Raw genomic sequence first — 25,744 nt, forward strand, 5'->3', positions numbered from 1 at the left:
CATCGCGTTAAACAGAGGCGCCCCCAATTTAGAAAAGAATAGAGCTGGTTTTGGGAGGACGCGTTATTTTAATTTAAATAGAATAAAACAAATCGGGCCAAAAAGAGATAGTAAGTTGTTCGAAAAGTTGTCCGTCTAGTTCTGATATACGGATGTGCCAGGTTAACGCGCAGTCTACATTTCTTGTCTATGATCGAGTTATATACTTCCTTGGACAGATATATTATTACCAATAAATCCCGACAATTTCATCGATACGTCCACTCGTCTTAGACCGTGTTGGAGGTGTCAGTACGCTTCTTCACGAAATATCCCCCGAAGGAAAGAAACCGTACAACGTAAAAAGGTAGAACGAGCGAACGTTACGTAAAGGAAGTTACTCGACCAAGTTTATAATCTCTATTAGAGGTTTAATAAATGAACATCAAACTCGGCTATTATATTTGTTTATTTATCCCATTAAAAAACTAATTGATACAAACGAAAAATTAAAAAGCAAAGAGTAGACCGAAATATCGACGATCGATATCAACGTGTTGCGGGATGTAACATTTTGTTTTGCTATCGTTACACGTCGCATCGGCGCAAACGTGCTTGGAAAAATGTAGTCGCGCATCGTTGAACAATATCGACCTTTGACCGACAGCCATTTTTGCTTCGAATCGGCAAGACCAGTTACCGTTCTACTTACCTCGAATATAATAGCAATAGTTACATGTGATAATAGTACATACGATGTTTAGTACGATTCGATAACGTAATTGAGCGTTTGGATTTTCTCAATGGCGAAAAAGTACCGTCAAAAGGGTACCGTTGTCGACCAACATCGTCGATAATAACAACTCGTAACGCTAATTTATCCCTTAATTAGTTGCAACGGCATGCGCGACAACGCATACGTGACACGTGTTTCAAGTCGGAATATGGTTAAGAGAGAGAAAGAGAGAGAGAGAAAAGGAGAAGGTACGAGGAAGTTAGCGGAAGAAGGATATCGTAACACCAGCTTAGTTTTAGCACGTCGGCGTTTTGAAAAGAAAATAATTTAAACGACAAAACATGGTCGACAAAGATGACGGATCGACGTTACGTTTGCTTATTCGCTTCGCGTCTTTTGTATAGACGTACCGGAGCTGAAACTCTGGCGAGAAGGTTGATCGTTCGTAGAGGAAAACAATAAGCGAAGAACGGTGAGGTTGTTAAAAGAGATTGGCAACGAGCGAAGCGAACCCCCGTGTGTTCCATTGCGAGGAACGAGTCTCAAGGATCGAGATTTTAGTCGATCGGTAATTTTCTTCTATTCGGAAACGAACGAATCTTTTCGCCGTCGCGTCGCGTCGGAGAGATAACGCGAGCGCGGTTTAAGAATAACTCGTAGAAATTCGAAGGAATTAATCAGATTTCGTTTTTCGAATTTCGAAACGAGAATAATTCATGCTACGAGAATAATTGGCAACAAAGAAGCATAGAATAGTTACGTTATCGCCAAGGTAATGTTTCTTTTCGCGTAATTTTCCTCGCACAGCTATTATTTCGTATCACTTTACGACATTTAAGTTGGCATTCGAGCTCGTAACTTTTCGGAGTTTTATTTAAACGAGTTTCTTCGAAATATAAGCACGGTTGTTTACAAAACTATTGCCGGCAAACGTTGGTCGTCGATTCAGTCGATCAACTATCGTGGCGTGTAAGTAGTTAGCTCTTTCTTTCTCTCTCTCTATATGCTCTCTATACGCTCTGTATGCTCGTGTTCCCCTTACCCTCAGCCCCGACGTACTCTAGTTACCGATAACGCGTTCGTAAGCTATACATATAAGTATATACGTATATGTACCGGAGAACTTGCCATCCGCTTCGAGGTAATTCGATGGCGGATACTACTACGCGTACGAAAAAGTCGAGGTTGTCGGTTGGTTTAACGAGCGTACGTTTTTTTTTCGTCCAGTATTCGTAAAAAGAGAAAAAAAGGACAAGGAACGAAGTAATTGGACGAGAGCAGGAACTTTTACGCGAGAACCGCGTTTAAGTCGAATGAATGAACGAAGCAGCGAACGGAGAAATGAAATCTGATCGTTCGCGTTGAAGGCGAATGAATGAACCGCGTATCCTTGGACGTCGATGTCGAGTCGCATCTGGGTAATCTCGGTGAATCGAAACGATCGGGTCGGACCGGTTGTAAATCGATTAAGGGAATCTTGTTAGCGGGAAGCTGTTTACGTAAATAGACATTACGCGATAAGCCGAGAGACGTTATCGGGGAAATCGCGGCTGATCATTGTTGGTCGATTCGGTTGCAAGATGCGTTTCGGTACGCGTAGATCGTAAATTCGTAGGCTGGCATTTTAGAGTGACTCATTCGCACGAACGATCGGTATTTTCGTATTTTCGTTGCCGCAGGTAATTTGTTTACGCGCAGCACGAAACGATCGCGAAAGAAAAGCTCGTGACTCATCGGGACTCATCATAAAGGGTCGTATACGTAAGTACTTACGCGAGTACCAAGCGGACGAACAGCGCATCGTTGCGTTTGCAGTTTGCGCGCAAATATTTACGCGACACGAAAATCGAACAACGCGTTTCAAAGTCTTTGCTCGAAGGAATCATCGCGTCGAGCACGATGCTCCGCTTCTCTACGTTGTCTACGTAGCTCCATGACTAATTATATTCCAGATCAGTTGGCGTTACGTGAATAAGCGACGAATAAATAAAAAGAAGAAGATAGGAAAATGCAGGGACAGACGTTACGTTGCTCGTATCGTTTCATCGTTGTTCAACGAGGTTTAATCGATGACTTACCGATAAATTATCCATAAAGTCGATAATTTAAGTCGGCAGGACAGCAAGGTAAGTTGGATGGGTAACGACATAATATCGGCGAGACAAGAGCGGTAAAAGAAATAGACAAAGAAGAAGAAAAAGGACGAGAAGGCAACGAAGATGGAAAAGCGACGGAGAGGAAGGCAAGAGGGGCAGCGGGTTTGATTTAGGTTCGGAAGGGTGACGGAGCGACGGCTCACGAAGGAGGGGATCATTAGAATTTGAGACCGAGGAGAAGGAGAAGACGGAGAAGAAGGAGGAGGAGGAGAATGTGACGACAAATACATGTATATGTATATTCCAGCGGAGCGATAAGAAAGATACACGAAGAAAGGCAAGAATTATATTCGCGATAGACAGAAACAGAAGGAACGGACATAAATCGAGGCGTACGAACAGGAGCATGCAGATGCATCGAGTTATAGTTTTCTTCGGCGTTATTCTCCTCTTGTCCCTTGAGCAGCGCACACAAGAACGAGTCGAACGCGGGTTCACCGAAGGTTTTCCCATTTAAACGATTGCCGAACAAGACTTTTCTTCGAGAAAATGATTCGGTTCCACTTTCGAATCGAACGGAAAAACGCTACGATTCCGTTGATTCGGCCGTCCGCCTTCTCCGTGTTTCTTCCACTCTACTCAGGCTGCTTCTGTTCCGTCCATACGCGATACGGGCCCCAGTCCCGTCGTCGATCCTGAGAACGGTGGTCAACGCGTACTCCGCTCGAATCGGTGAACGACGGAAAGATTTCGTTCGATCGAATCGTCGTTGGTCGGTGTTTGTTGGAAACGCGAACTAGCACGATCGCGCGGCGGCAGTCGGTTATCGTGTCCGGTCAGAAGAGAACCGCGAACGGACAGGAAAAAGAAGGAGAGAAGGTTCGCCGTTCGCGAGACCGTAGTCGTAGTCGATTTTCGAACGGTCGTCGCGAATCGTTCGACGATGAAAAGAGGAAGAGGCACGGAGAAAAGTCACGGAGACGATACGAACTATCGACGAAACGAACACGGTGAGCTAACTTTGCCCATTTTCCTGATAGTCACCGCGCGAAACATTAACGCGCAAATATATCGGGTGATTCGATAGCGCGGCGACCGGCGCGGCGGTCGAGAAAACGAAGAAACTCTGTCGAGAAATCGGTTAGCTACGGGTCGATGGTCCGCGACTCACTGGAGAACCGGTAGCCGATCGTGGGGGATGTATATACGTTGGATATCAGAGTGATAATTTCACTGGTGCGCTGTCGATAACGCGACTTACGCGTTCGTCGTCGTCGTCGCCGTGGTCGTCATCGCGTATCCGTAAATCGCTGCTCGATCCGCGACGAATATTTCTGTTCGAGCAGTGGCAATTTCCTTTCTGAAAAAATTTCTTTCCTATCCTCTGCTACTTCCCGATCGTTCCTGCATCAACGAACGCATTCGACCGTTACAATTTTCTACGCTCTCGTTTGTTCCCTTTTTCTTCGGTAGTTCGATCGTACGCAGCGTATTCGTCGGTGCTCGCAGACCAGGCGAACGAGCATTTCGGTTCTTAGAATCGCCCGACGAACGATCAACCTTTATTTCGGAACAAATTAGAATGAAGGAATACGCTATCGAATTCGGACTCCTTATCGTTTCTATTAGTTCCGTCTACCCCCACTAATTTGCTCGTTGCCTTCAAAGTAATTTGTTCGCTTCGGAATCGATCGAAGAAATCGCGAACGTTTCTCCGACGGAGACTCGACCTACTTCCGTGCGCCGCTTATTCTTCTGGACGTTTTCCTCGAACGCTCGGAAGGAGAGGCAAACGAATCGAAAGAAAGCACGACTAGACGATCGAATTTTGTTTGGCAAGTCGAACGTTACGATGAATCATCTGTTCTTGCTCCATCGATGATACGTTTGTTTGCGTTATTCCGTTCGTCCATTCGTCTGTTTCTTCGTCCGTCCGTTCGTACACACTCCCCCTGATCCGTTTGTTGCCTCGTCGCGCAACCGATCGTGCTCGACTAGCGGATCGATATACGTAGATCACGGGACGAATTTATTTAGGCGATTCGCAGAAACGAAAAGGAATTCCGATTCGCGTCTTCGAAGGTGCGAATTCACCGGGGTAAAGGTCGGGGTTCGCTAGTTTCCGCGTATTCAGGGGGATTGAACGCGGTTCGATGCTCGTAAAGAGGTTTCGGAGTACGCGTATAGGAGAGAACGCAAAGTTCCGACTAGTCGAGGGTCCAAGTCCAATCTCGTTATCGGAGTTTTTCTACCATCCGGCGGACACGTTGTGCCGTCACGGGTCAACGTACGCAACAATAGCACGATATTGGCGTTATTTGCGTCGAAACGTTAATTTTCACTCGGTCCGTGAAACACGGCCGTTCTCGATAATCGGAACGATCGACTCGTGTTTCGTCGAATCGATGCTCGTCGAAGGAAAACGAAGAGATCGCCGCTTACGGGCGCAAACGGGAGAAGACGGAAGAGAAGGATGCGCCGTCGCGTATCGAGGATGTCGTAAAACGGCTGCGACCATTTCCTTCTATGCGAATTTTCCCCTTGATTTCATCGCGACAACCCTCGGAACGAGATCGATCGTGGCTTAGGCAGGTTTACGAGCCGATCGAAGCAGGAAAATTGCACGGTGCGTTAAGTCGGATCGTGTCGCGTCGCGTTTCCGTTTCTTTGCCGCGAGCCTCGAGAAAAACGAGTCTCGGAGTGGTCGCGAATGAATAGCGTTCGCGTACCATTGCGTTACGTTATTTACGATCCGTCTGGGTTACCCATTGTTTTCGAGCTTCTCGAAACGGCGAGTTAACGCACCGGCAGTTTAAACTCGCGACTACCGTTTGTTCCAGTTTCTACCGGTGTCGTTTTTCTAACGCGATCGGTGTTTTCCTTCTTTTTTCACCGGTTTACGTTGGAATTTTTCGAATAGACTTTCCGTCGCTTCGGTTGGCTCGCTCTCGACGGAAAAGGACGAGAAAAACGCGAAGATTCTGGCAAAGGTCGAGTAGAATTTCGGCGCGAACGCGAACGGCGGATCGAAAGAGCGGAGACGAGGAACGTCGCACGAGCCTCCAAAAGCGAACGTTCGAATGCCGGCGACCGAATCGATGGCGACTCTCGCGACGACTGATTTCGCGAAATATCGAGCCGATGGGACGCGACGCGTACATGTACGTTTATATTCGTCACGCGGCGTTTTCTGTCTCGACAGCGTGCAACGCGGAATGGTGGGTGGCGTTCTATCGGCCGGTGTAGCAGCTACCGCGATACCGGTTATCTCGCGATACACCGGTGCTCGACCAACAAACGTTTAGCTCCGTTCTGTCAGTAGTCTTGTTTCGGCCCGTTGGCCTAGTCGAGATTCGTGCTCGCGAGTCGCTTACGCGTTTTCGCGCGTACCTGCCGCGCCGGCACGTTCCTCCTCGATCGTCGAGCACGACCGGTAAACATCGAACGTACTCGTTCTCCCCCTGGAAAATTTTCTCGCGTCCCGCTCCGTCGTCGTTCGCCGGGGGAGGATGTCGTCGATACGCGCGTCCGAACGTACCGCGCTTTTTCCTCGCGTGTCCGACCGTGGCTGTTTCTACGGATCGTACGAAAAAGAGTCGGGCAACCGGTTGAGAACCACTGTCGGCGTGCAACTACTCCAGATAAGGTATCGGTCGAGCGTCTCTCCGCTCCTCGCCGCACCGCGATAACGCTTCGCAGCATGACCCAACGTAACGCGCATCGTACCGCTTTGCCTCCTCCCTTTTACCCCTTATTACTTTGCGTTTTTTTTACTCGCTACTATTTCGCTTTCTCTCGATCAATTTTTTTTCCCAAGTTCATCGGGAGGTGATATACCTTTTCGCGTATCGCGACCTAATCGCGATACCGGGTTCGTTCGTCGCGCCAACCGTTTTCGGGGCTTTTCCCGTTTCGCCGTAGAAACGATCGTAGAAATTTTACCCAGGAGGACATTGGTCGCGCGAGTTTGTCCCGCGTACACGAATCGACCGCGTTATCGGAACGTCCTCGAACGCGAGCGTCCTCGATCGTCGATATCGACGTCGTTTTTTTTAGCTACCGCGCTCGTCTCGATAACGATTCGGCCGTCTCGAACCGTTTCAAGGAACATCGCGTATACGGCCGCGTCGAAAAATAAGGAAAGTAGAGTGGCTTCTTCGAATTAGTCTCGTGGCGGATATCGTGTCGGCGGGTCGAAAGGAATATCGGAAGACGCGCGCTAGCAAAAAGGAGACGGTGTGCCGCGTTTTCGCTGAAAGCGAGGAGACGAGTAGACACCGATGCAACGAAAGCTACGCGAACGATAGGGATGATGGAAACGCCTACGCGTACAGAACGACGGAGACGTAGCGTAACCGCTGGCGGTGATAGGGTAATCTTTCACGGACAGAGATTAGCCAAGGACGCGCAGATAAACCGCGACGACGTTTAACGCGTCTTTCTCTTTCGCTTTCACCGTTTCCTTCCTCCTCCCGCGATTTCGATTCGGCTCGATCGTCGACTCGATCGATCGATCCCGCGATCGGTAATTGGATCGCAACGTTTCGCGCAACGATCCGGACTACGCGGTACACGCGTTCGGCGAATAGGGGGAATTAATTTCTCCGTGTAAGCGAGTAGAGAGAAAGAGAGAAGAAGAAAGAAGGAGAGAGGCTCGGTTCGGCCACCTGCGGTCACGTTTATAGGGGTTACCGACGCTCTCCGAGTCCTTTGCAAACGCGATTCGCTTTTTTTTTTCCTTTTGGTCGCCGCGGAAGAGACAGCTGAACAATCCGTAGCGAGCGAGAACGCGAGTAGCGACGGGCGCTTGTTCGTAATCGAGGCACGGAACCGTCGACGATAAGAGAAAAATAGTCGGTTATTTTCCCATGCGAGCCGGGGAACGGAAACGAAGTTGGTCTGAAACGCTTCGAAGTCGTTGTCGTCGGTCTCGTGGTGGTCCGTTGCGAGCCGCGTCGATGCGGTTTCGCCTGTTTTATGCGGGCGTTATCGGTCGAAACGGTGCGAGTGGTTTCTCGCTGCTCCGGAACGGCTCGTTCGTTGCCGAGCTTTCCTCCAGGGAAAAACAAGTCGAGTCCCTCAGGAACGCGAACACCGCCCCTAAAACGCCCCCGCTGTGCCACCGGTTATCTTCGCGCACCAGACCAGCGCTTCCAACCGAACTTCGGAGTCCGCCCTCTGACCGTCGAGACGGTCTCGCGGGCCGATTTTTAGAAGCGCAACGCGAATCGCAACCCTCCTCGACCACGCGCGACGCTGCAAAACTACGTATAGCGAACTAATGCCATCTGTGACTCGCGGGTCGAACGTCTTCGACTGCTGCTTTTGTTCGCGAATGGAAAATTCTGCCAAATTGTCTTCGCCTATGTTTCAAATTTAACAACGTAATAACAAAATTCGCGATACCGAGTTTCCCCTTACCGACGCGTGCTCTTGGTATACGCGCGAGCGCCGATGAAAAATCGACAAATCGACAATAATTCTGATCGCGTTACGCGAAAAGCTGGAAAAGCGGAGAGCGCGTAAGTACGTCGGCCAGGGTTTCTCTCTCGGCACGACGAAGGGTGGTGGATCGTAGTAAACGGATAATCCAACGTTCGACAAAGCACCGTCGTAAAATAATAACGAGGCAAATATTTGCGATCGTCCTTTCGAAACCGTCTAACTGGTCGTTCGTCGAAAAATTGTGCGCGCGACCAGGGTCCGTCGTAATCTCGTACGTGAGCGTCACCTTCGCCGAGAAAAAGACAGACGGACGGATCGCTATTGCTAACGACGCGACGAACTCGACGAACCAGACAGGGAAAAAGGAGGGACGTCCGTGTTCTGTCCGTCGGTTAATCCCGTCGGGATTTCCAACGCTCTCTTTCTCTACCGTCCTTCTCGTTCCTCGCGTGGTCCCACGATTTGCCGATCGTTTGCTCGAGCGCTCGGGGATTCGGGTGTCTTCGAAATTCCGTTCGATTCGAGGAGACTCGACGAAGCACGGACGGGTTCCACGAGGACGCGAAAAGGGTAGCGGCGACCGTTCTTTTTCTCCTTTCCCCGTTTACTTTTCATTCTTTTCTTTTAACGAACGTAGATTTTTGTTATCGCTCTGGGACAGGAGTCCGGCAACGAAACCGGATGTCCGCCCGCGCAGGATGTGACGTCAGAACTGCTGTTCGCTGGCAGGCCAGCGAGCGTATACCGTAAACCTGCCCGCCCGCCCTTCCGTCCTCTCTTGCTTGCTTGCTTGCTTGCTTGCTCGTTCGCTTTACTTGCCTAGCCCGCCTGTTTGCCTGCTACGCAAACATTTTCGCTCCACTCCCCGCACCCTCGCCTAGACAATTTACGCGCATACGGGGTCGAGCGTTTATCGTTCGTCGCATATATTTTTCCTTCCAGTTCGCCTACTTTCTTTTCCTTTTTTTCCTTTTTCTTTTTAACGACGACACCATCGGAACGAAACCGTTCGAGAAAATACGGACGATGTTTTCGTGACCTAATCCTTTGGTTTTGCGGTGTTAGGAAAACAAACGGTCGAGTCGTGTCGGTAAGGGATCGTGCGGTGCTCCGATTCTTTGATTTTCTAGGGCGAGAAAATCCGTAAATGCCCTGTTTATTCGTTTACTTAAGCGGGTGTCGCCAGAGAGTGGTCTTCGAGGTTAACGAAGGTGTCGCGCGTTCGTCGTTCGGATCGCGATAGATATCGACAAATTCGATCCCTCTTTCTCTCGTATCGACGAAACCTCGCACAAACGGGTAACGAGGGAGAGAGGTTACGAAGAAACGAGGGCCGAAAATCGTCGCATCGAGGCAAACTAATAACCGTCTCTCGTCCCGCAGCTGCGTTCCGAAGCTAGAAAATTAACTCGAAAATCCTCTCGACTTAATATCCCATTACGGTCTCGATGTGAATATAGTGGAGCACCGCCGACGACCTTCGACCTTTCGACGACTGATTTATTACCGCTTCGCTCCCTCTGTTTCTTCGCGCGTCCCTCTCTCCACGGTGTCTCTCTCGCTCTTTCTTCTCTCCCTTGCTCGAATCGTTCGCTCGTTCCCTCTTTTTTTTCCATAAACTCTCCATCGATGTATAACTCGGCAAACGAAATCGCGGTCAAATTGTCCAAGATTATCGACCGAATGCGCTTCGACGTCGACGATTTTATTCGTTTCGCGAAAATCCTCCGAGAACTCGTGCACGCTATCGAAGTTAGGGGCTCGGAGAAACAATTTAATTAGTTAGAAGTACGTCGATGCTCGTAAATAAAAAATTTTCGAAGCGAGCGAATAATTTCCGTGGCGGACGATAATCAAGGACGAGAAAGACAACGTGGCAGGGCTGTTTTTCGCCGGTGAAGGCCTAGCAGGCACGCTACTCGAACAGCCTTTAGGCGCGGATTTACGAGGGTGGCGCTTAACCGCGTTTGGAATTCGAGAAGGATGATCGTAAGATGTTCGGCTAACCGAGGTCGAGAGAGATTAAGAGGGACGAAAAGCAAAAGGGCGAGAAAGAGACGCGAGGGAGAGTCGGAAAGTTCTCGCGTTACGCCACGCGGTCTGCGTTTCGTTGTTTCGCGGCTCGTGACGGCTGACACTCGACACGCATCGCGCACCACCGGAGGAACCGTGCTTTACGCGTTCGTCGTCGAATCGTCGTCGAATCGTCGTCGAATCGATCGCCAAGAGCTTTTTGCTCGAACGTGGAATACGATGCCGAGAAACGACGTCACGAACGAGCGAGAGAAATCGGTGAAGGATCGATAATTGGCAGGTCTCGAGATTCATGGTTCGTTGGTCGTTTTTCGAGACGCTGGTCTGGTCGGGTTGGAAAGTTAATGGGGCCAAACGAATCCGGGAACGGGGGTAAAACCTAACTCGAGCGTGTTTCGTAAAAAACACCAGAGAAATCCGACACGCGGCATTCCCTCGGAGTCGTCGAAACACGTACCATCGAATCTCCAGTCGACGGTTCCACTCGTATTCGCCACTCTCGATCGCGGTGATCCTTCGAACCGGCTAACGCGTCGCTTTAGTTTGCACCGTCCGCTTCCGGTATGGTTTACGGTTTATACGGAGTATAAGCCGTCACCCTCTCGCCTTCGTTCGCTCCTCGTGGCGTACGCGAACGGTCGCGATCGCGGTCGACGTCGTTTCCGTTCTCGGGGTAAGACCGCGTCGATGATTCAATCGCGGCCACTTCTTCTTTTCCTTTTGTTTCTGCTTCTCGATCGAGAGGAAACCTTTGTTTTCGTTCTTTCCTACCTCCGCGTTAACTTTTCAAAATCGCGTGACTCACGCGTCATACAACGCGTACTGGCTAAAATAATTAGGTACCAGACGGTATTTATCGTTCGACTATTCGTTTTACGAACATCCGACAACGTTAATAAACCGCAAATTACTTGCCGATGCAACTAACTCGTCGCTAACGATCCGTCGAAGCGACGAAACTTTTTGATAAGACTGTAGGCGGTTATCGAAACGCAGGAGTAAAATCGGTAAACCGCGTTGAACCGCTTCCTCGGCGAAAGAAACGTCGAAATTTAAGGAAAGTCGAGTCGTTGAGCGCATCGAGAGCAAAGTTACTTTAGCAAAGAATAGTAGCAGCGATTCGACGAGAAATAGATGGTCCGCATCGTGGTCGCGTGCCAATCCGTATCGTCTTATCGGAGTTATCGTTTTCCATAGTTGCACCGTTACGAGTAGTGAAATTTTCTAATGGCGAAACGAAGACGACGCGACGGAACGAACGCGGGAGTAGGAACGGAAGAAACGAAAAGAGGGAAAAAGGAACTGGAGGAAGAGGGCGGCGAGAACGATAAACGGTCCGAGCGAGAGGGAGAGAAGACGGAGACGGGAACGAATACGAGGAAGGAGACGAAGGAGGAGGAGGAGGAAGAGGATCAAAGAGGTCGAGATAAAGGGGCTATTGAAATCTCTGAAAATCTCGTCGTAAACCGCATCGATGTACGTCGTCTCGGTCGCTTACGTCGTGGATAACGGTGAGCGTTTTTATGAGGCTAAGAAGAAGATAAGGACAACCTCTGCCCCCGATGTACGAAACGTCTTCCGTTCGACCAGCGAGTTCTCGCTACCGCTTCCACGGAGAACGTTAACCTCGTTTCTCTGGGCCGACGTCGCTCGAACAACCCTGGAGCTAGGCGTACGATTTTCTCCACGAAACTTTACGAGCTACAGCAGTTTCGATTGTTCGGTACGCGTTCGCGTTAACAGTCTCGTCGGCGGAATAGGTTCGGGGCCAACGATACGCTCTAGTTTCGTTGGTGGAGCTAACGCGAGCTAGAAAGAGGTTTCTCGGCGCGACGTCGATCTCGTATTTTCTTCGTCCGAATGATTGATCGGGGTCGCGACTTCTCGCCGGCTTCTCGACCACTCTTCAACGACCAACTTTCCTTTCGAACGTTTTATTTCGCGACGGTCGCGTTACTAGTCGCGATTCCTCTCGTATTTACGTTATTCGGATGGGGGACGACTCGTACTTGGACCTTTCGCGAAAAATATGTTTTTTAATAGAATTCGCCACGAAACGAATCGTCAGATAATCCGGCAAGCCTGACCTTTCCAATTCGATTAGGTAACGTCAATAAGGTCGACTGAATGTTAAACGGTCGATACAGCGTGTTTGGTCGAAGATATCGGAGCCGGAGCAGTCTACGCTCTTCTCCGGATTCGTCTCCGTTCTTCTTTGTTTTTGCACTTACCTTTCTCTTCTTCCGTCGCTTTACCTCCGTTTCCGCGTTCGTTCCACGTTCCTTTCTTTTCGTTCCCGTTCACCCTTCTGTCGCTCACTTACCTGCTCGATCGACCTCGCTTTCGACGGTAGCCATTTACCCAATCGTTTCGCGAGCATGCGATCGTTGATCGATAAGAAGATGCGCCGATAGCTCGACGATAAGTAGAGCGATAAGCGAGCGCTTTCGTGGACAGCTTGATTTAAAAATGAGAACATCGTCTTCGCTGGTAACGCGTGTACGTATAACGAATCATACGTTTTCTAGTTGTTCCATCCGTTCGAATCGTTCGGTACGCGGCGTACGAGAGCGGGATCGACTCGAACTCGCTTCTGCCTTTTCGTTCCGTTCCATCGATTCTTCTACGAGAAACGGGTAAGCGTCGTTACTCTTTCGTTCCGATTCCGAATATTAGAGGCAAATACGAACGCGACGCGACCGAGGAGAATACGCGAGTACGCGCGACCGCTAACGAGCGACAGATAACGGCGATCGGTTATTTTTGTAACTTACTGGCTAGCAACAGTGGTCGGAACGTATCGAGTACGGTACCTTCGACTCGCGATCGATCTTCGTCTCGCGACGTTTGCTCGACTTTCGTCGCGGAAAACGATTTATCGCTAAAAATACGATCGGTGATCGATCGGCCGATCGAACTTTGACTGGTTTCGAATCGGGCGCGATTATCGACAGTTTATTGCACGGTTCGCGTGCAACGGCGAAAACGACAGATCTGTTTCGGACGTACGCGTCCGTGTACTTATTTATATGTTTTGATAGGCGGTTAAAATTAGAACGCGATGTTCGCAGAACCGATCGAGTACGTGGACGAAGAGGCGAACTACGCGAACGAAAAAATGCTAGAGATCGTGGAAGAGAACGGGGACGAAGAGGAGTATGAACGGAGAACGGACACACGGATGGTTTCGAAAAACGGCACGATAATTTTGGAGGTTTTCCGAGGACAAGAACAAGGAGAAGACCGGCAACAGCAGCTAGAGTACGGAAAGCGCGAGGGCGAAGAAGGCGGGGACGCGATGGGCGTGCTGGAGGCGGGCCAGCAGGAAATTGAAAATGGCGCGATCGCGAAGTCGAGCAGCCTAGAAGCTGCGGCTATTGCCGTTTCGACGAACCACGCCAACGACGCCAGCGCCACGTACGAATTGCGTTCGCTCGATTACGAAGATTCCGTGTTTCGAGAAAGGTGAGAGGGCAAAAGTTGCTTCGTTTTCTCGAACGCGGATCGATATCGCGCGCGCGATATTTTAACGAATTTTCTCTGATCGTTTGTCAAGGAGTTATCTCGAGGCAGAATCGCGATGCTACGGGGTTGGTAGCTCGATCGACGGGGAGGAGCAATGGGAAGAAGAACGCGACCGTCAAGAACGACAACAACAACAACAACAACTGCGAAAAGGGCAACTCGAGGAGCAGTGTCGGCAGCAACAGGTTTCTCGGTTCCCCCACCAACAGCAGCAACAACACCATCTCCAACAGCGGCAGAACCACCACCATCGAACGCGGTACGTCGAACCGGGGGCGAGTGAGCCGTTCGTTTCGAAGGGTGGGGATAACGAAGAGGCGAGCGAGGGCTCCGCGTTGCCGGAGGGAAAACGAACCGGCAGTCACGCGGCTCGTTCGACGATGCATCGTTACGGTATCGAAGCGCTCTCGCCGACCGCGACCGATCATCACCACCACCACAACCATCACCTCCACCTCCATCAGCAACATTCGCAGTCGGACGAGTCCCAACGCACCGCGCTTTCCTCGACGAGTCATCGTCGCTCGGACGAACACGAATCGCAGTCGCGCTCGCAGTCGCACTCGCAATCGCAATCGGCGCGGCAGCAGCAGCAGCAGCAGCAGCAGCATCGTCAACAGCATCAAGAGATCGACGAGGACGCGGAGAGAGCGAACGGGATCACGGCAGCCATGAGAGGTGCTCGGGGAGAGTTTAATCTCGGTGCATTGTTTCCGAGTCTCGGTGCTGGCGGTGCTGGTAATTCCGGAACCGAGGTTGGATCGACCGATCATCATCATCATCATCATCATCAACAGCAACAGCAGCACCATCATCCCCATCATCACACGTTGGAGGAGGTGTTGCCGGACGACGCGTATCTTCAGCATCAGATACGCGCCGGTAGCGGAGGTGGTGGCGGCGGTGGTGAGGGTGGTAACGGTGGTGGCAGTGGCGGTGGTGGAGGCGGAGGTGGTGGAAACGGCGGCGTGGACGGTGGCGGCGGTGGCGGAGGATCTCCGACTCTTCGAACCGGTAGTTCACCGAGTTCCAGTCGCAGTCCGCGCGACGATCAAGGATACTCGTCGCCTCATCGTCAAGGACAACCGGACGGTAGTTACAGCCCGAACGATCAGGGCAGACAGTCGTACGCTCACCTGACGGCCATGCAACCGCCGTCTTCCGTGCAGACGAACCACTCCCTCGGCCAGGATGCCGATCGCGTTTCCGATCAAATGTACATGGAATCGATTTACGGCCATCACGCGGCCGGGACGCCGCATCATCATCCGGACCACGAGCAAGGATCCTCGGCACCGCACTCGCCCAGCGGTCCTCTGTCCAGGTGAGTTTTCTCGTCGTTCGCGATTATCGCCTTTGCGATCGATCACGGGAAGCGAGTTTTCGACGGGCCTTCGTTAACGATAAAATCGTTTGAACGGTGACGCGATCGGTCGCCGCGCGAACCTTACCCGTATAACACCGTTTGCGGCCTCGCAAAGCTGTTTGCACGACGGCTCAAGGGGATGCTCCGCGTTTCGAGGGTTGTGTACGTAGGCGATACGTAACCGAAAACAAAACTAAGCCCGCGTCGAAAAACGAGCCGAACTCTCGATACGTGTCGCGCGATCTCGTTATAAACGCGTTCGGCGTTTCCGATCGCGATCGAGAATCGGTCTAACGCTCGAGCTTCTCCTCGTTGCTCCTTTTTACGCGAGTAACAACCGATAAGAGTTTATTGACTCCGATAGAAACGGATTCTTCGATCGCGTCGTTCTGCTCGCATCGAGAGAGCGTTATCGATCGCGGTCGACGCGTTTAGCGGTTCGCATTTTCCGCGCTATCGGCGATCGGTAGAACGGAACGTACACGCGATCGTGGGTCGTCGAGGAACGGTCGAACGAGACATTCAGCAGTCTTCGGTTCGACCGTCTCGTCCGGTGTTTGTCAATGTCCCTCATGCGGCGTGCACGTGCACGGGCCACGACCTTCGAATTTAGATATCTAAAGTTCGGGTGCAGAGAACGATCCACTTTTCGTTGCTCTTTTTGCGGAATATCTCCTCGTCGAGATTAGCCGAGCGATCCGGTAACGCTTTCGGTGTTTTCGTTTTCTCGATCGAACGCGCGAATCGGATCGGAGCGAATCGTCGTTGGGGGTTTACGGTCCGGTACGCTCGTACCACCGTATAGGATACCCATCGCGTTCCGAGAACCAACTCGTGCCGCGTATCCCCCTTTTCGAGCACGACGGTAACGCGTTCTCGTTACGATTCGTTTCTTCTCGTCGACGCGCGTTAACCTTTAACCTCTAGCGAAGAAGCCGATTCCATCTCGATCCGCGAAGGAGTTTCGCGATCGCGGACTGTAGAGGAGAAATCGGCGCCGAATCGAAGAGCGGAATCGCGATGGTGGGGATCCGAGATATACTCGAGAACGTTTATCGAGGGGCGGGAGCGTCGAGCGAGAGGGGCGCGAAACAACGTAGAGAAGAAAGAAGTATCAAAGAAAGGGAAAAAGGAAGGAAGAAAAGAACGAAGGTGAGACGGAAGGAAAGAAAAAGGACAGAGCAGGAGAGCCGAGGGGTAGAGGGGAGTCGTAAACGCGTAGATGGTCCTCCGACGTCGTTCGCTCGCACCGTCGGAGCGCATTCCGGTCAGTTCGCGTTCGCCTCGGTTACGGTTACGCGATCGACCACTCGACGTCGTCTTGGATCAACCGCGTCCGTCGATTCCTTTCTCCGTCTGCTCTTTCGAGCGATCTCGTCGGAAGGACACATCGACGCGAACCAGAAGCGGAAGGAGAGAGAACAGCCGAGGAGAAATCGGTGGCGATTTGGTGGCACGCTGCGGCGTATCGCGCGGCACGGTATGCAGTGAGTGGCTCAAACGTTGTCCTTTGTTTAGTTTCTCTGTCTCTATTTCTCCGGGTGCGTACGTCGAACGTCTCGATATCCGGTGGGTGATGCAACGCGGCCGCGCGAAGAAAGAGTGGATCGTTCGACGGTCGGATCAAAGGGATCTCTCTCGTTGGTCGAGGAAATCGCTTTCGTTTCTCTCCGAGCCGAAACTGTCTTTACGGTATCGATACTCGGTTCGAAGAAGATCGCGAGAGGACAGTCGAGGGTCGCTTCCGAACAAGTTTGTTCCTCTTCCTCCGTATCGCGGTATCGTGAGAAGCGTCTTATCGACTCGGAGGATTCGGATAGCGATCCGGTAGCACGGGCTATAACCCCGCCGTCACCGACCTTCTAGATCGAGTTTCGCGATATCTGCATTCTTCGTGGCAGGCCGACACTTTTATTTTTTCTTTCTTTTCTCCGTCGCGCTTTTCTTCGCGCTCCGGTCGCCTCGCGTCGGTCCAACCAGCGAGACCAAACGCGAAAGAACGAGGAGGAACGACGGACAGAGGTAGACGCGTCGAGGGGGACGGAGAAAACGAAAGAAAGCGGAGCAGCGGCGACGAAAGAGGTTACGCGAGAAGCGCGTCGGTAACCGACGACGATCGAGAACGTCTCGGTAAGTTTCTCGGAAGAAAGCCGATCGCTCGATTGTCGAAGTTTACCGGGACGCGTCCCTCTTCACCGATCCGACAGGATGCGATTTAAGGTTTATCGAGGTCGATCGTAGAACGCGAACGATTCTCCGTCGACTCGGTTCGCGCTACGGGAACGGGAGATCAAGAAGCGTATCGTGTGCCGCGTGTTCGCCGCGGAAACGACGAGCGCGTAGCACGTGTTACGTCCGTGCGCGCTGTTTCCTTCCTCGTTCACGTTGGCCGATTCTAGCACCTGGCGAACAGAGAAAATGAGAGATTTTCTCTTTGCCTGTACGTTTTTTGTTTATAGGTCGCGCTCGACGATCGCGAAACGCGAAGGTCATCGTTGCACGGTTATCGAGACGCGTTTCTCGTTCGCGATAAACGTCGCTCGGCTCGAAGCGTCTCGCGTTCGACGTCGATTCGAGGGAAAAGGCGAATCGTCCGCGGAGCACGTACCGATCGAACGGTACGTGTCCCGAGGAGTCGCGGGAAGCGTCAAGGTTGCGCGTTTCTCGCTCCGGTTCGTGTCGCGCGATCTCGCTACGTCGCATCCGCGTCGATAAACAGCTACCTTCGTCGACGATCCGTTCGCGTTTGCCCGCTTTCCGGCGATCGTTCGACGTCAACGAGCCGGCCCGTTCGAGATTGCTTTCGAAATCGCGCGTGCCGTTCGGTCGTTGCGCAATCGCCGCTCGGAAAAATGTCGTGGACGATTCGGTTCTCGGGCGGCGAAGTCGGTTGGCAGGACGCGGTCGGGCAGCTCGTCGAGTTCAGGTACGGAAAAAGGTCGATGTCGCTAATGGTAACGGTACCGGCGGTAATAGCGACGGTAATGAAGGTAATGGCGGTAACAGTGGCAACGGTAATGGAGTAGTCGTGTTCCGGGTGGTCGTCGTTCGAATCGAAAAACGTCCCTGCGTGTCGGCGCGTGCCCGCATTTACGGATCTTCTCGTTTCCGGTCTCGCGCGCGAGTCGCTCGAGCGCGACTCGAGTCGTCGGCGATCGTCCGTCGACAGAATTCCCTTGGGTAGGGGCGTGCGTTCATCTCCGTTTGGCGATATCGTCTGTTTCAGTACCCTGTATCGCACGATGAGCGGCGTGAGCACGATGACGGCGGCCAACGCCACGGCCACCGAAGGCGCGTACACGCTTCCTTACATGACCGCCAACCCGACGGAATTGACCGGATCGCCGCAGCAGCTCTGGAACGCGCAAGGTAAGCTATCGTTCTCGATCGCTTCTCGCTAAAGAGCACGTTCCTCTTCATCGATTTTTTTTCTCGCGCGACAGGAGCGTTGAGCACGGCCCTTCCGACGATCTCGGAAGATTACGGAGCTGGCGGCAAGTCGTCGGCCACGGTGACTCATCAGCCTTTACCGGGATTTTTGCAACCGTTCCGCGGCAGAGTCAGCTTTCGTGGATACAGCCAGTCGTACCCGAGCCAGCAGAACAACGCTACCGTCGGAGCGGTGGCCGTCGACGCGTCCGCCTGGAGTTACGCCCCGGCGTCCAACGATTCCTTGACTTCGCAGTACGCGTCGCCCTCCGCTAGACAGGCCGTCAATCCGTCCTCGACGCCGACGCAGCATCAGCTCAGCGCCACGGCTAGTCTTACCGCCAGTGAGTACCTCTACCTTTTTGCGTCTCTCTTACACTTTTCCTATTTTCTTTTTGCTTCTATTTTTTTTTTCTTCTATTCGCGTACGCCCGCGAGCATCGTTTTCGTTCCGTTCGCGCGCGCCGCTCCTTCGCGACGAGAGAACGTCTCCGATCGCTCGTGCTTCTCGAACGACGACGAATCGTGTCGCGTTACGTTCGATGTCTCGAAAGACGATAAATCGTTGGCGCTTCGAAGCGTACGCGAACGCGCTGGATCGTGTTGCGTGCATCGTAAATAACGAGAAAAGGATTCGATCCGTCTCCCTCGAGCGAGACTTACTTACGAACGGAGCGAGAGAGAGAGAGAGAGAAAACTGGGGGAGAAAAAAAGAGACGGAGAAGCTCCGAGTTGTTTCTCGAGGGGAAAATATCGCGTTACAGTTCTTTTTTGTCAATCTCGCGCCCCTTTTTTTTCCATTCTTTTTTTTCTTCGCGTTCGTTCGTTCGTTCGTACGCTCGTCGACGGAGAAACGAGACACGCGTCGTCGAAGTTTCTTCGATCTCGTTAGAAATCGCGGTTCGATCGAATCGTTTCGCTTCCCCTCGTCTTCTCTCGTTCGCGACGAGCCGTGCTCCGGTTCGACTCGACCCGCCTCGACCCGCCTCGACCCGCCTCGCCGCGCCGGCCCCCCTCGCAGTTCCTCGGACATCGCGTTATCTTTCGTGCGAAATGCGAATGGAAACGTACTCGGTCGTCGCGCGACACGATTCCCGGCCGACGCCAGAAGAATAGGTACGAATTTGGCCGGTTATCGCGACCGCTCAGCGGGGTCGGCGCCGATGTTGCCCGCGAGCACGCGGTCGGCGCCGTCGAGCGCGAATATCGCAAATTCGCTAACCGGTTGTGGCCGAGGTGCGCGACGCGGTATCGAAACGAACGCCGATACGCGCGCCGACCCTGACCTAGACAACGTACAACCACGTTAATCTAGCTTCGTCTACGCGCGATACGAAAGCAACGATAGTGCCCGATAGATGTATCTGGTTGTTTCGGGACTGCGAATTTTAGATAATTTCGACGTATCTCGCGAGGCGGCACGCCGCGCCGAGCGCACGCGCACCTTTCATCCAGTCACGCGACCGTTTTCCTTTTCTTCGCGTGTCGCTCGATTCGCGCCGAGCCGACGACGCTCTTCTCGATTCATCGATTTCGCCTTTCGGATAAAGCAAAAAAGTCTTCTCGATTCGCCCGGGGATCGTTATTTTTATGCCGCGGGGTATTGTGACGATACCACCGTTGTCGCGATAACGTTCGCGTCGGGTGCATCGCGTGGCGCAATCTCGACGAAGGACTCGAACGGTTCAAAAGGTCGTCTTGAACTTTTGTTTTTTACCCGAGCGACGCGGAATTCTCTCTCTCTCTCTTTCTTTCCTCCTTTCTCCCTCCGTCTTCGTCGATGTCTCGCGTATTCGAGACGCGATATAAAAAGTAACGACGACGGACGTTTTATTTTTCTTTTTTTCTCGTCGCGAATCGTAACTTGGAGATCGCGCGTTTCGTTGTTCGTTTTCGAAGACGCGAAGAGAGAGCGTCGGCGTGTTTCGAACAACGCTGTTAACGGATGAAAAAATACGAGCGTGGGTAGGAAAGAGGAACGCGTTTCTCGCAAGGGGGTGAGCGTCGAAAGGTTTTCAAGTGGCGCGTGGTCCTTTCAGAAAGCGGCGACCGTGTCTGTGCACGCCAGCGTGCAACGAAAATGCATCTTTGAACGCTCTCGAGTGGTTCGAAGCGCGGACGGTCGCGCGTCTGCTCCGGTTCGGCGTGCTTTAACCCTGGCTTCGCCTCGTCTGGCTTCCGTTCAACCCATACACGTATACGTATAATTATACCTGCCTATGGTTGAACCAACTTGAACTTTGCTCGTCCGCGTGTCTCTGCTCGGTTCGTACCGTTGATTCTCGCCGATTCTCTCGTTTCGGCGTCGTTCGACCCCTTGCGACATCCTTAAGATGGCCTGCGGCCTTCGGTAATTCGACTTTGCCGTTCCTTTCGTTCCTCGTTGCTGAGTCATCCACCGAGGCGTCTAACGATTTCCGACTAAGCTCGTGCTATTCGAACCCTTTTTCAAGCGGTGCATCACCTCGTTCGCGATGTCGACTGATCAGCCCGTAGCTGAAAAATTGTTTCGAGACCGCGAACAATAGTTGAAGGTCCTCGTGTTCGGACCAACAGCCGTATTTTCGACTCGTTCAGAGCCACGCGCAACAACGAACGTACTTATGTAAGTACGTATCCTATCGTACGTGCTGCTGCGTTTTTTTTTTTGCTTACTTTTCTTTCACTCACACTCTCTCTCTCTCTCTCTCTTTCCCTTGGTCTGTTATTCTTGCGTCGTCGTTCGATGAACAGAGGTCACGAGAGCGTCGCAAACGTCAGCGACTCTTGGCTTACCTATGTACGATATCCGATCGCTTCCCAGTCCGTTTTCTGCCGGATACGCGAGACGCGTACCGTGCATCGACCTATACGTTCTCTTTCTTCTTCTCGTCGAGAGATACGCGTCGGTCCCCGAGGAGGGTAACGCGAAACGGAGTCGCTCGAGCATTTCTTGGATCGGACGCGAACCTCCGACGGTGTAGAAATCGCGAGATTCGATCGTCCGCGAGATTTTGAAACGCGGAAACCGTCGCGTTACGTCGGTACGACGCGAAACGGTACGGCGCGCTACCAACGGCTGCTAGTCGTTATTATCGAGAGAACGCCGGAAGTAACGATAACGCGGCGTGTCCCTCTACATCCTCTGACGCGAGTTGCCGCATAAATACGTTTCTACGTTTCCTGTCATCCTTTCCTCTCATCGTCGCGTTCGCTTTTCCTTCGTTTCGATCGAAGGCCTTCTGATCGGAGGAACGCGTTCCGACGAAATCCACGCTTCGAAATCCGAACAATGCTACGAAACGCGTACGAAAAGAGAGAAAAATTGTAGAAATAAGTAACAGATAATTGTACACGGATACGTGGTCCGTGTATTTTATACGAAGATACGAAGCGTACATATCGTTATTCAAGATTGATGGATTTCGGCGGAAAACGGCAGCACCGATTAGGTTGTTCGTAGTTTCGGAGAACGAGCGGTTCGAAGTTGCGACGCCGTTACCAACGGTCAACGATTCCAGAATTTTTCTAATTTTTCCTCGAGGACGAGTGAAAACCGTATGACCCGAGGCATAGGAAAAGTACGAACCTTCGTTTCTCGGGCATTTCCCCCTTCCCGCGCCGTCCAATGCGCTGCTCGTCTATTTCCCGAATACGCGTGGCAAGGTAGGAGAGGCACCTCGGTATTCGCCGTTATCTTTTCGGTGTTACGGAAAAACGAAAGGGGAGAAAAGGAACGCGAACGATGCGCGCTGTTCCTCCTTTACCCGGTCGTTTTCCCGCAAAAAATATATCGATCGCGACAACGTTCGTCGTCGTTCGAGACACGGCGAGAAAGCCTGTTCCTTTATGAAAACTGTACGAAATCGCGCAGTGCACAACATCGAGGCGGAATACTTTACGGAGGGCCGCGAGTGCGTAAATTGCGGAGCAATTTCCACTCCGTTATGGCGACGAGACGGTACCGGCCATTACCTGTGCAACGCATGCGGTCTCTACCACAAGATGAACGGAATGAATCGGCCCTTGGTGAAGCAGCCGCGGCGATTGGTAAGGAAAGGAAGCCGTGTTTTCTCTTTCGACCCTTTCGAGGCGTTGTTATCTCCTGGACACGCGAAGCGGATGCAGCCAGAAAAAAAAATAACGTGAACAAAAGCGAACGAAAATAAAAAAGAAAGCAAGTGCGAAAGAGAAAATGAAAGTAAGAGGAGAAAAATCGAAACGAAGAGCGTCGGACGCGCGTGCGCGTACAACAGGAGCCTGTGTGGAAATTTGCCCGTGACCCGTGCTTTTGACAGATCGGTCGTCGATTCGCGTCTCGTTCGTCTGTCGTCGGTTGTTCGTTGTTCGTTGTTCGCGCGTAAAAGGAAGGCTGAAGGATTCGTAGCGCGTGCGATACGCGCTCCAAAGTAGAAGCACCCCTAACGTTTGGAATCCTGTCTCTGTTTCAGTGGCGGACCAGGGCGATTTCTACAAAGGCTTCTGTGGGTATAGTGGCGCCCGTCGCGCCTTCGAGGAGAAATCGAGCCGCCGTTTGGTAGGTGTCATCCCCCCAACTCTTTCTCTCTCTCTCTCTTTCTCTTTTTCTCTCTTTTTCTCTCACCTCTCTATCTCTCTCGTTCTCGCTCCGTCTCTAGCTCGTTCGCTATCTGTAAACTTTGATACTTTTCTCCCTTCCCCCTCTCATTTTAGCTCCCATTTTCTGTTACGCGAATACTCTCGTTCTTTCGGTCCGTTTCATCGATATCTTTATTTTTTTTTTCTTTTACGTTTTATTTTTACGTTCGTCATCGTTCATTCGTCCTCCCTTTCGCTTTCTCGTTTTATCATGGCGCAACTTTCGACGAAAGCAAACAACGTTTAATTCTCTCCTACCGTTACCTCGTGCAGCGTAACGGCAACCTCTGGTAGAACGTGCGTCGTAGCTTCAAGGTGCCACTATACCCATGGTACGATCGCTCTCCTCTGCGAAAACGCGCCTATCCCGATCGTCCGAACACGAGTAAATCGTGAACGCGTTTGCTGCGACCAACATCTGGCGCGACTTCGCGCGGAGAGCGGTCGCTCGCGTTGTCTATCGCGATCGCGCGAGACAACGCGACCGACCTAGATCGAACCTAATTTTAAACTAGTCGTAAGCTCTTTCTCTCTCTCTTTCTTTCTATCTTTCTTTCTTTCCTGACCGTTTTCCTTATTACTTGCAAAGCCGTCGTAGTCCATCCGTCGCGTTGCTCCTCTGCTCTTCCTTCCGGTTTCTCCGACAAATTAGCTCGTTTTTCGTCGACGTGCCAAGTCGAAATTCTGCTCGAAAAAAGAATAAGTGGATAGTAGTTTAATTTGTTCGCTACCTTTGTGTCTCTGTTCGATTTCTCCGCTTGTCCGTCCGTCGGAGCATTCGCTCGGATCCGCAGCTCCTTCGGCGCGACTCGTCTGGCTCGCCGCGTTCTCGTAGTCCCTCCGTTGCCCGACCATCCGTCTGGCTCGTAGCCCGAAGGGCGGCGCGACGATGAAACGCGTTTTAAAACGATTTCGTGTTTGCGCAGTCCGCTTCGAGACGCGTAGGCACCTCTTGCAGCAACTGTCAAACGACCATGACGTCACTGTGGCGTCGCAACACTTTGGGCGAGCCGGTTTGCAACGCGTGCGGTCTCTACTTTAAGCTGCACGGCGTCAACAGGCCTCAAACCATGAAGAAGGACAGCATTCAGACGCGAAAGAGGAAACCGAAGGGTGGCATGAAATCCACCGACACGCCGATCTGCGGTTCCGCCACAGCCTGCAACAACTCCACCGCCACCGGCAACGCCGCCAACAACAACAACAACAACACCACCGCTAACAATAACAATAACAACAACAACAACAACAACAACGACAGCTTAAAACTGGAACCAGGTACGTAATCGCGCTCGTCGTGGACGGAAACGAAAACGGACGATTAATCGATTCTCTCCACGTTTACAGTCGCTTACGGCGAGTTAAGGATGAGCCACGGGGGCGGAATGCCTCAGGTCAGCTACGGGAACACCGTCTACGGTGGTTCTCAGCCACCCAGCAGGATAGTTTCCTATCAACCGACCATGCCCAACATCTACTACGAGATGATGGCTTCTCAGCAACAACACCAACATCATCCGCAGCACCAACAGCAGCAATTGCAGCACCAGCATCAACACCAGCACCAGCACCAACAATTGCTCGAAACTCATTCGCCGAAAGTGGAGTGTCCGTCGCCGCCTTGCGCGAATCGATCGCCGGTCATGATGTCGGCGGGTCACTCGCCCGATCATCATCAGCTCGCTTCCCCGCACATCGTTACTCTCGGCAATTCGTCGCCGAGCGCGACGGCTACCAAAATTATTCTCGACAACGGTCACTTGGATAGACCCACCGTCGTCTCGATATCCTCTTAAAACTGCCGTTCGACTTATCCTCGTTGAGCAAAGATCGATTCTCGCAACCGTTACGAGGGGGAAGCGAGCGCGTTGATTCTTAGTTTGGTCGTCGCACGGAAAACGGACGTAACGACCGGCGAACGCGAATCGTTCGACTCGTTGTAAATAGTTTCGTCGAAAGAACTCGCGATGCACCGAACGTTTTCTTTTTCTATCGTTAGCCGTCGATCGAGTTGACCGTTACGAACGCGATCGCGAGCGATATTCGATCGACGTTCCTCCGTCAGAGTGTAAATAGGCGATAACGACGCTAGGATATACATATTGTTAAGCAAAGATGTAAGGTTTCTTGGGCCGTTCAATCGAAAAAACGTTTAAAGAATAATATGATGATGATAATGATAATAATATTAATATTAATAATAATAATAATAATAATAATAATAACGATAATAGTAGTAATGTTAAATAACGATAAGAATAATAATGCTATTAATAACGATAATAATAATAGTTATCCGTATCTAGTCGCGTTGTACGGCGCGTCCGAAATGTAAACGCGTGCCGCGTGAAAATTCGAACGACAACGTCGACTATGACCACGCGTGGCGTATGTCGCGTAGAAATCGTGTAGGTTCCGATCGTTGGCGGATTATTATCGCCATCGGCGCGAAATCCTGATGTTCATATATTTCCAAAGTGTATTGTAACGAATCGGTTGTTTTTAAATAAAAAGGGATGTTTAAATCGACGAGTATTG

General features: G+C 51.6%; 1 protein-coding gene across 7 annotated transcripts; it reads left to right on the forward strand.

Annotated features, from left to right (window-relative positions):
- The first annotated feature begins 500 nt into the window (after positions 1-500).
- On the forward strand, positions 501-25,735 carry LOC100875205 (uncharacterized). Of its 7 annotated transcripts, XM_076542303.1 has the most exons (10): positions 3,682-3,821; positions 11,488-11,801; positions 12,819-12,926; positions 13,362-13,707; positions 13,847-15,139; positions 18,408-18,550; positions 18,625-18,954; positions 22,464-22,639; positions 24,133-24,484; positions 24,554-25,735. In XM_076542303.1, the coding sequence occupies exons 2-10, from the start codon at positions 11,765-11,767 to the stop codon at positions 25,000-25,002; spliced, it is 3,234 nt and encodes a 1,077-aa protein (XP_076398418.1). In that variant the 5' UTR covers positions 3,682-3,821; positions 11,488-11,764; the 3' UTR covers positions 25,003-25,735. The 7 variants fall into 7 exon arrangements, with proteins under 7 accessions (XP_012149304.2, XP_076398418.1, XP_076398421.1 ...); XM_076542302.1 differs by lacking the exon at positions 3,682-3,821 and having other exon boundaries at positions 13,362-13,755; XM_076542304.1 differs by lacking the exons at positions 3,682-3,821; positions 22,464-22,639 and adding an exon at positions 23,041-23,126 and having other exon boundaries at positions 13,362-13,755.
- Positions 25,736-25,744: the final 9 nt, after the last annotated feature.

This window comes from Megachile rotundata, chromosome 2, assembly GCF_050947335.1.
Source record: "Megachile rotundata isolate GNS110a chromosome 2, iyMegRotu1, whole genome shotgun sequence".
Lineage (NCBI taxonomy): Eukaryota > Metazoa > Arthropoda > Insecta > Hymenoptera > Megachilidae > Megachile > Megachile rotundata.

Excerpts from the sequence above, each read along its gene's own strand:
- LOC100875205 (XM_076542302.1), top strand. The coding sequence starts at position 11,765 with ATGTACGTCGTCTCGGTCGCTTACGTCGTGGATAACG. Across the intron at positions 13,756-13,846 it reads GATTCCGTGTTTCGAGAAAG|GAGTTATCTCGAGGCAGAAT; the intron begins GTGAGAGGGCAA and ends TCGTTTGTCAAG. Across the intron at positions 18,955-22,463 it reads CACGGCTAGTCTTACCGCCA|TGCACAACATCGAGGCGGAA; the intron begins GTGAGTACCTCT and ends GAAATCGCGCAG.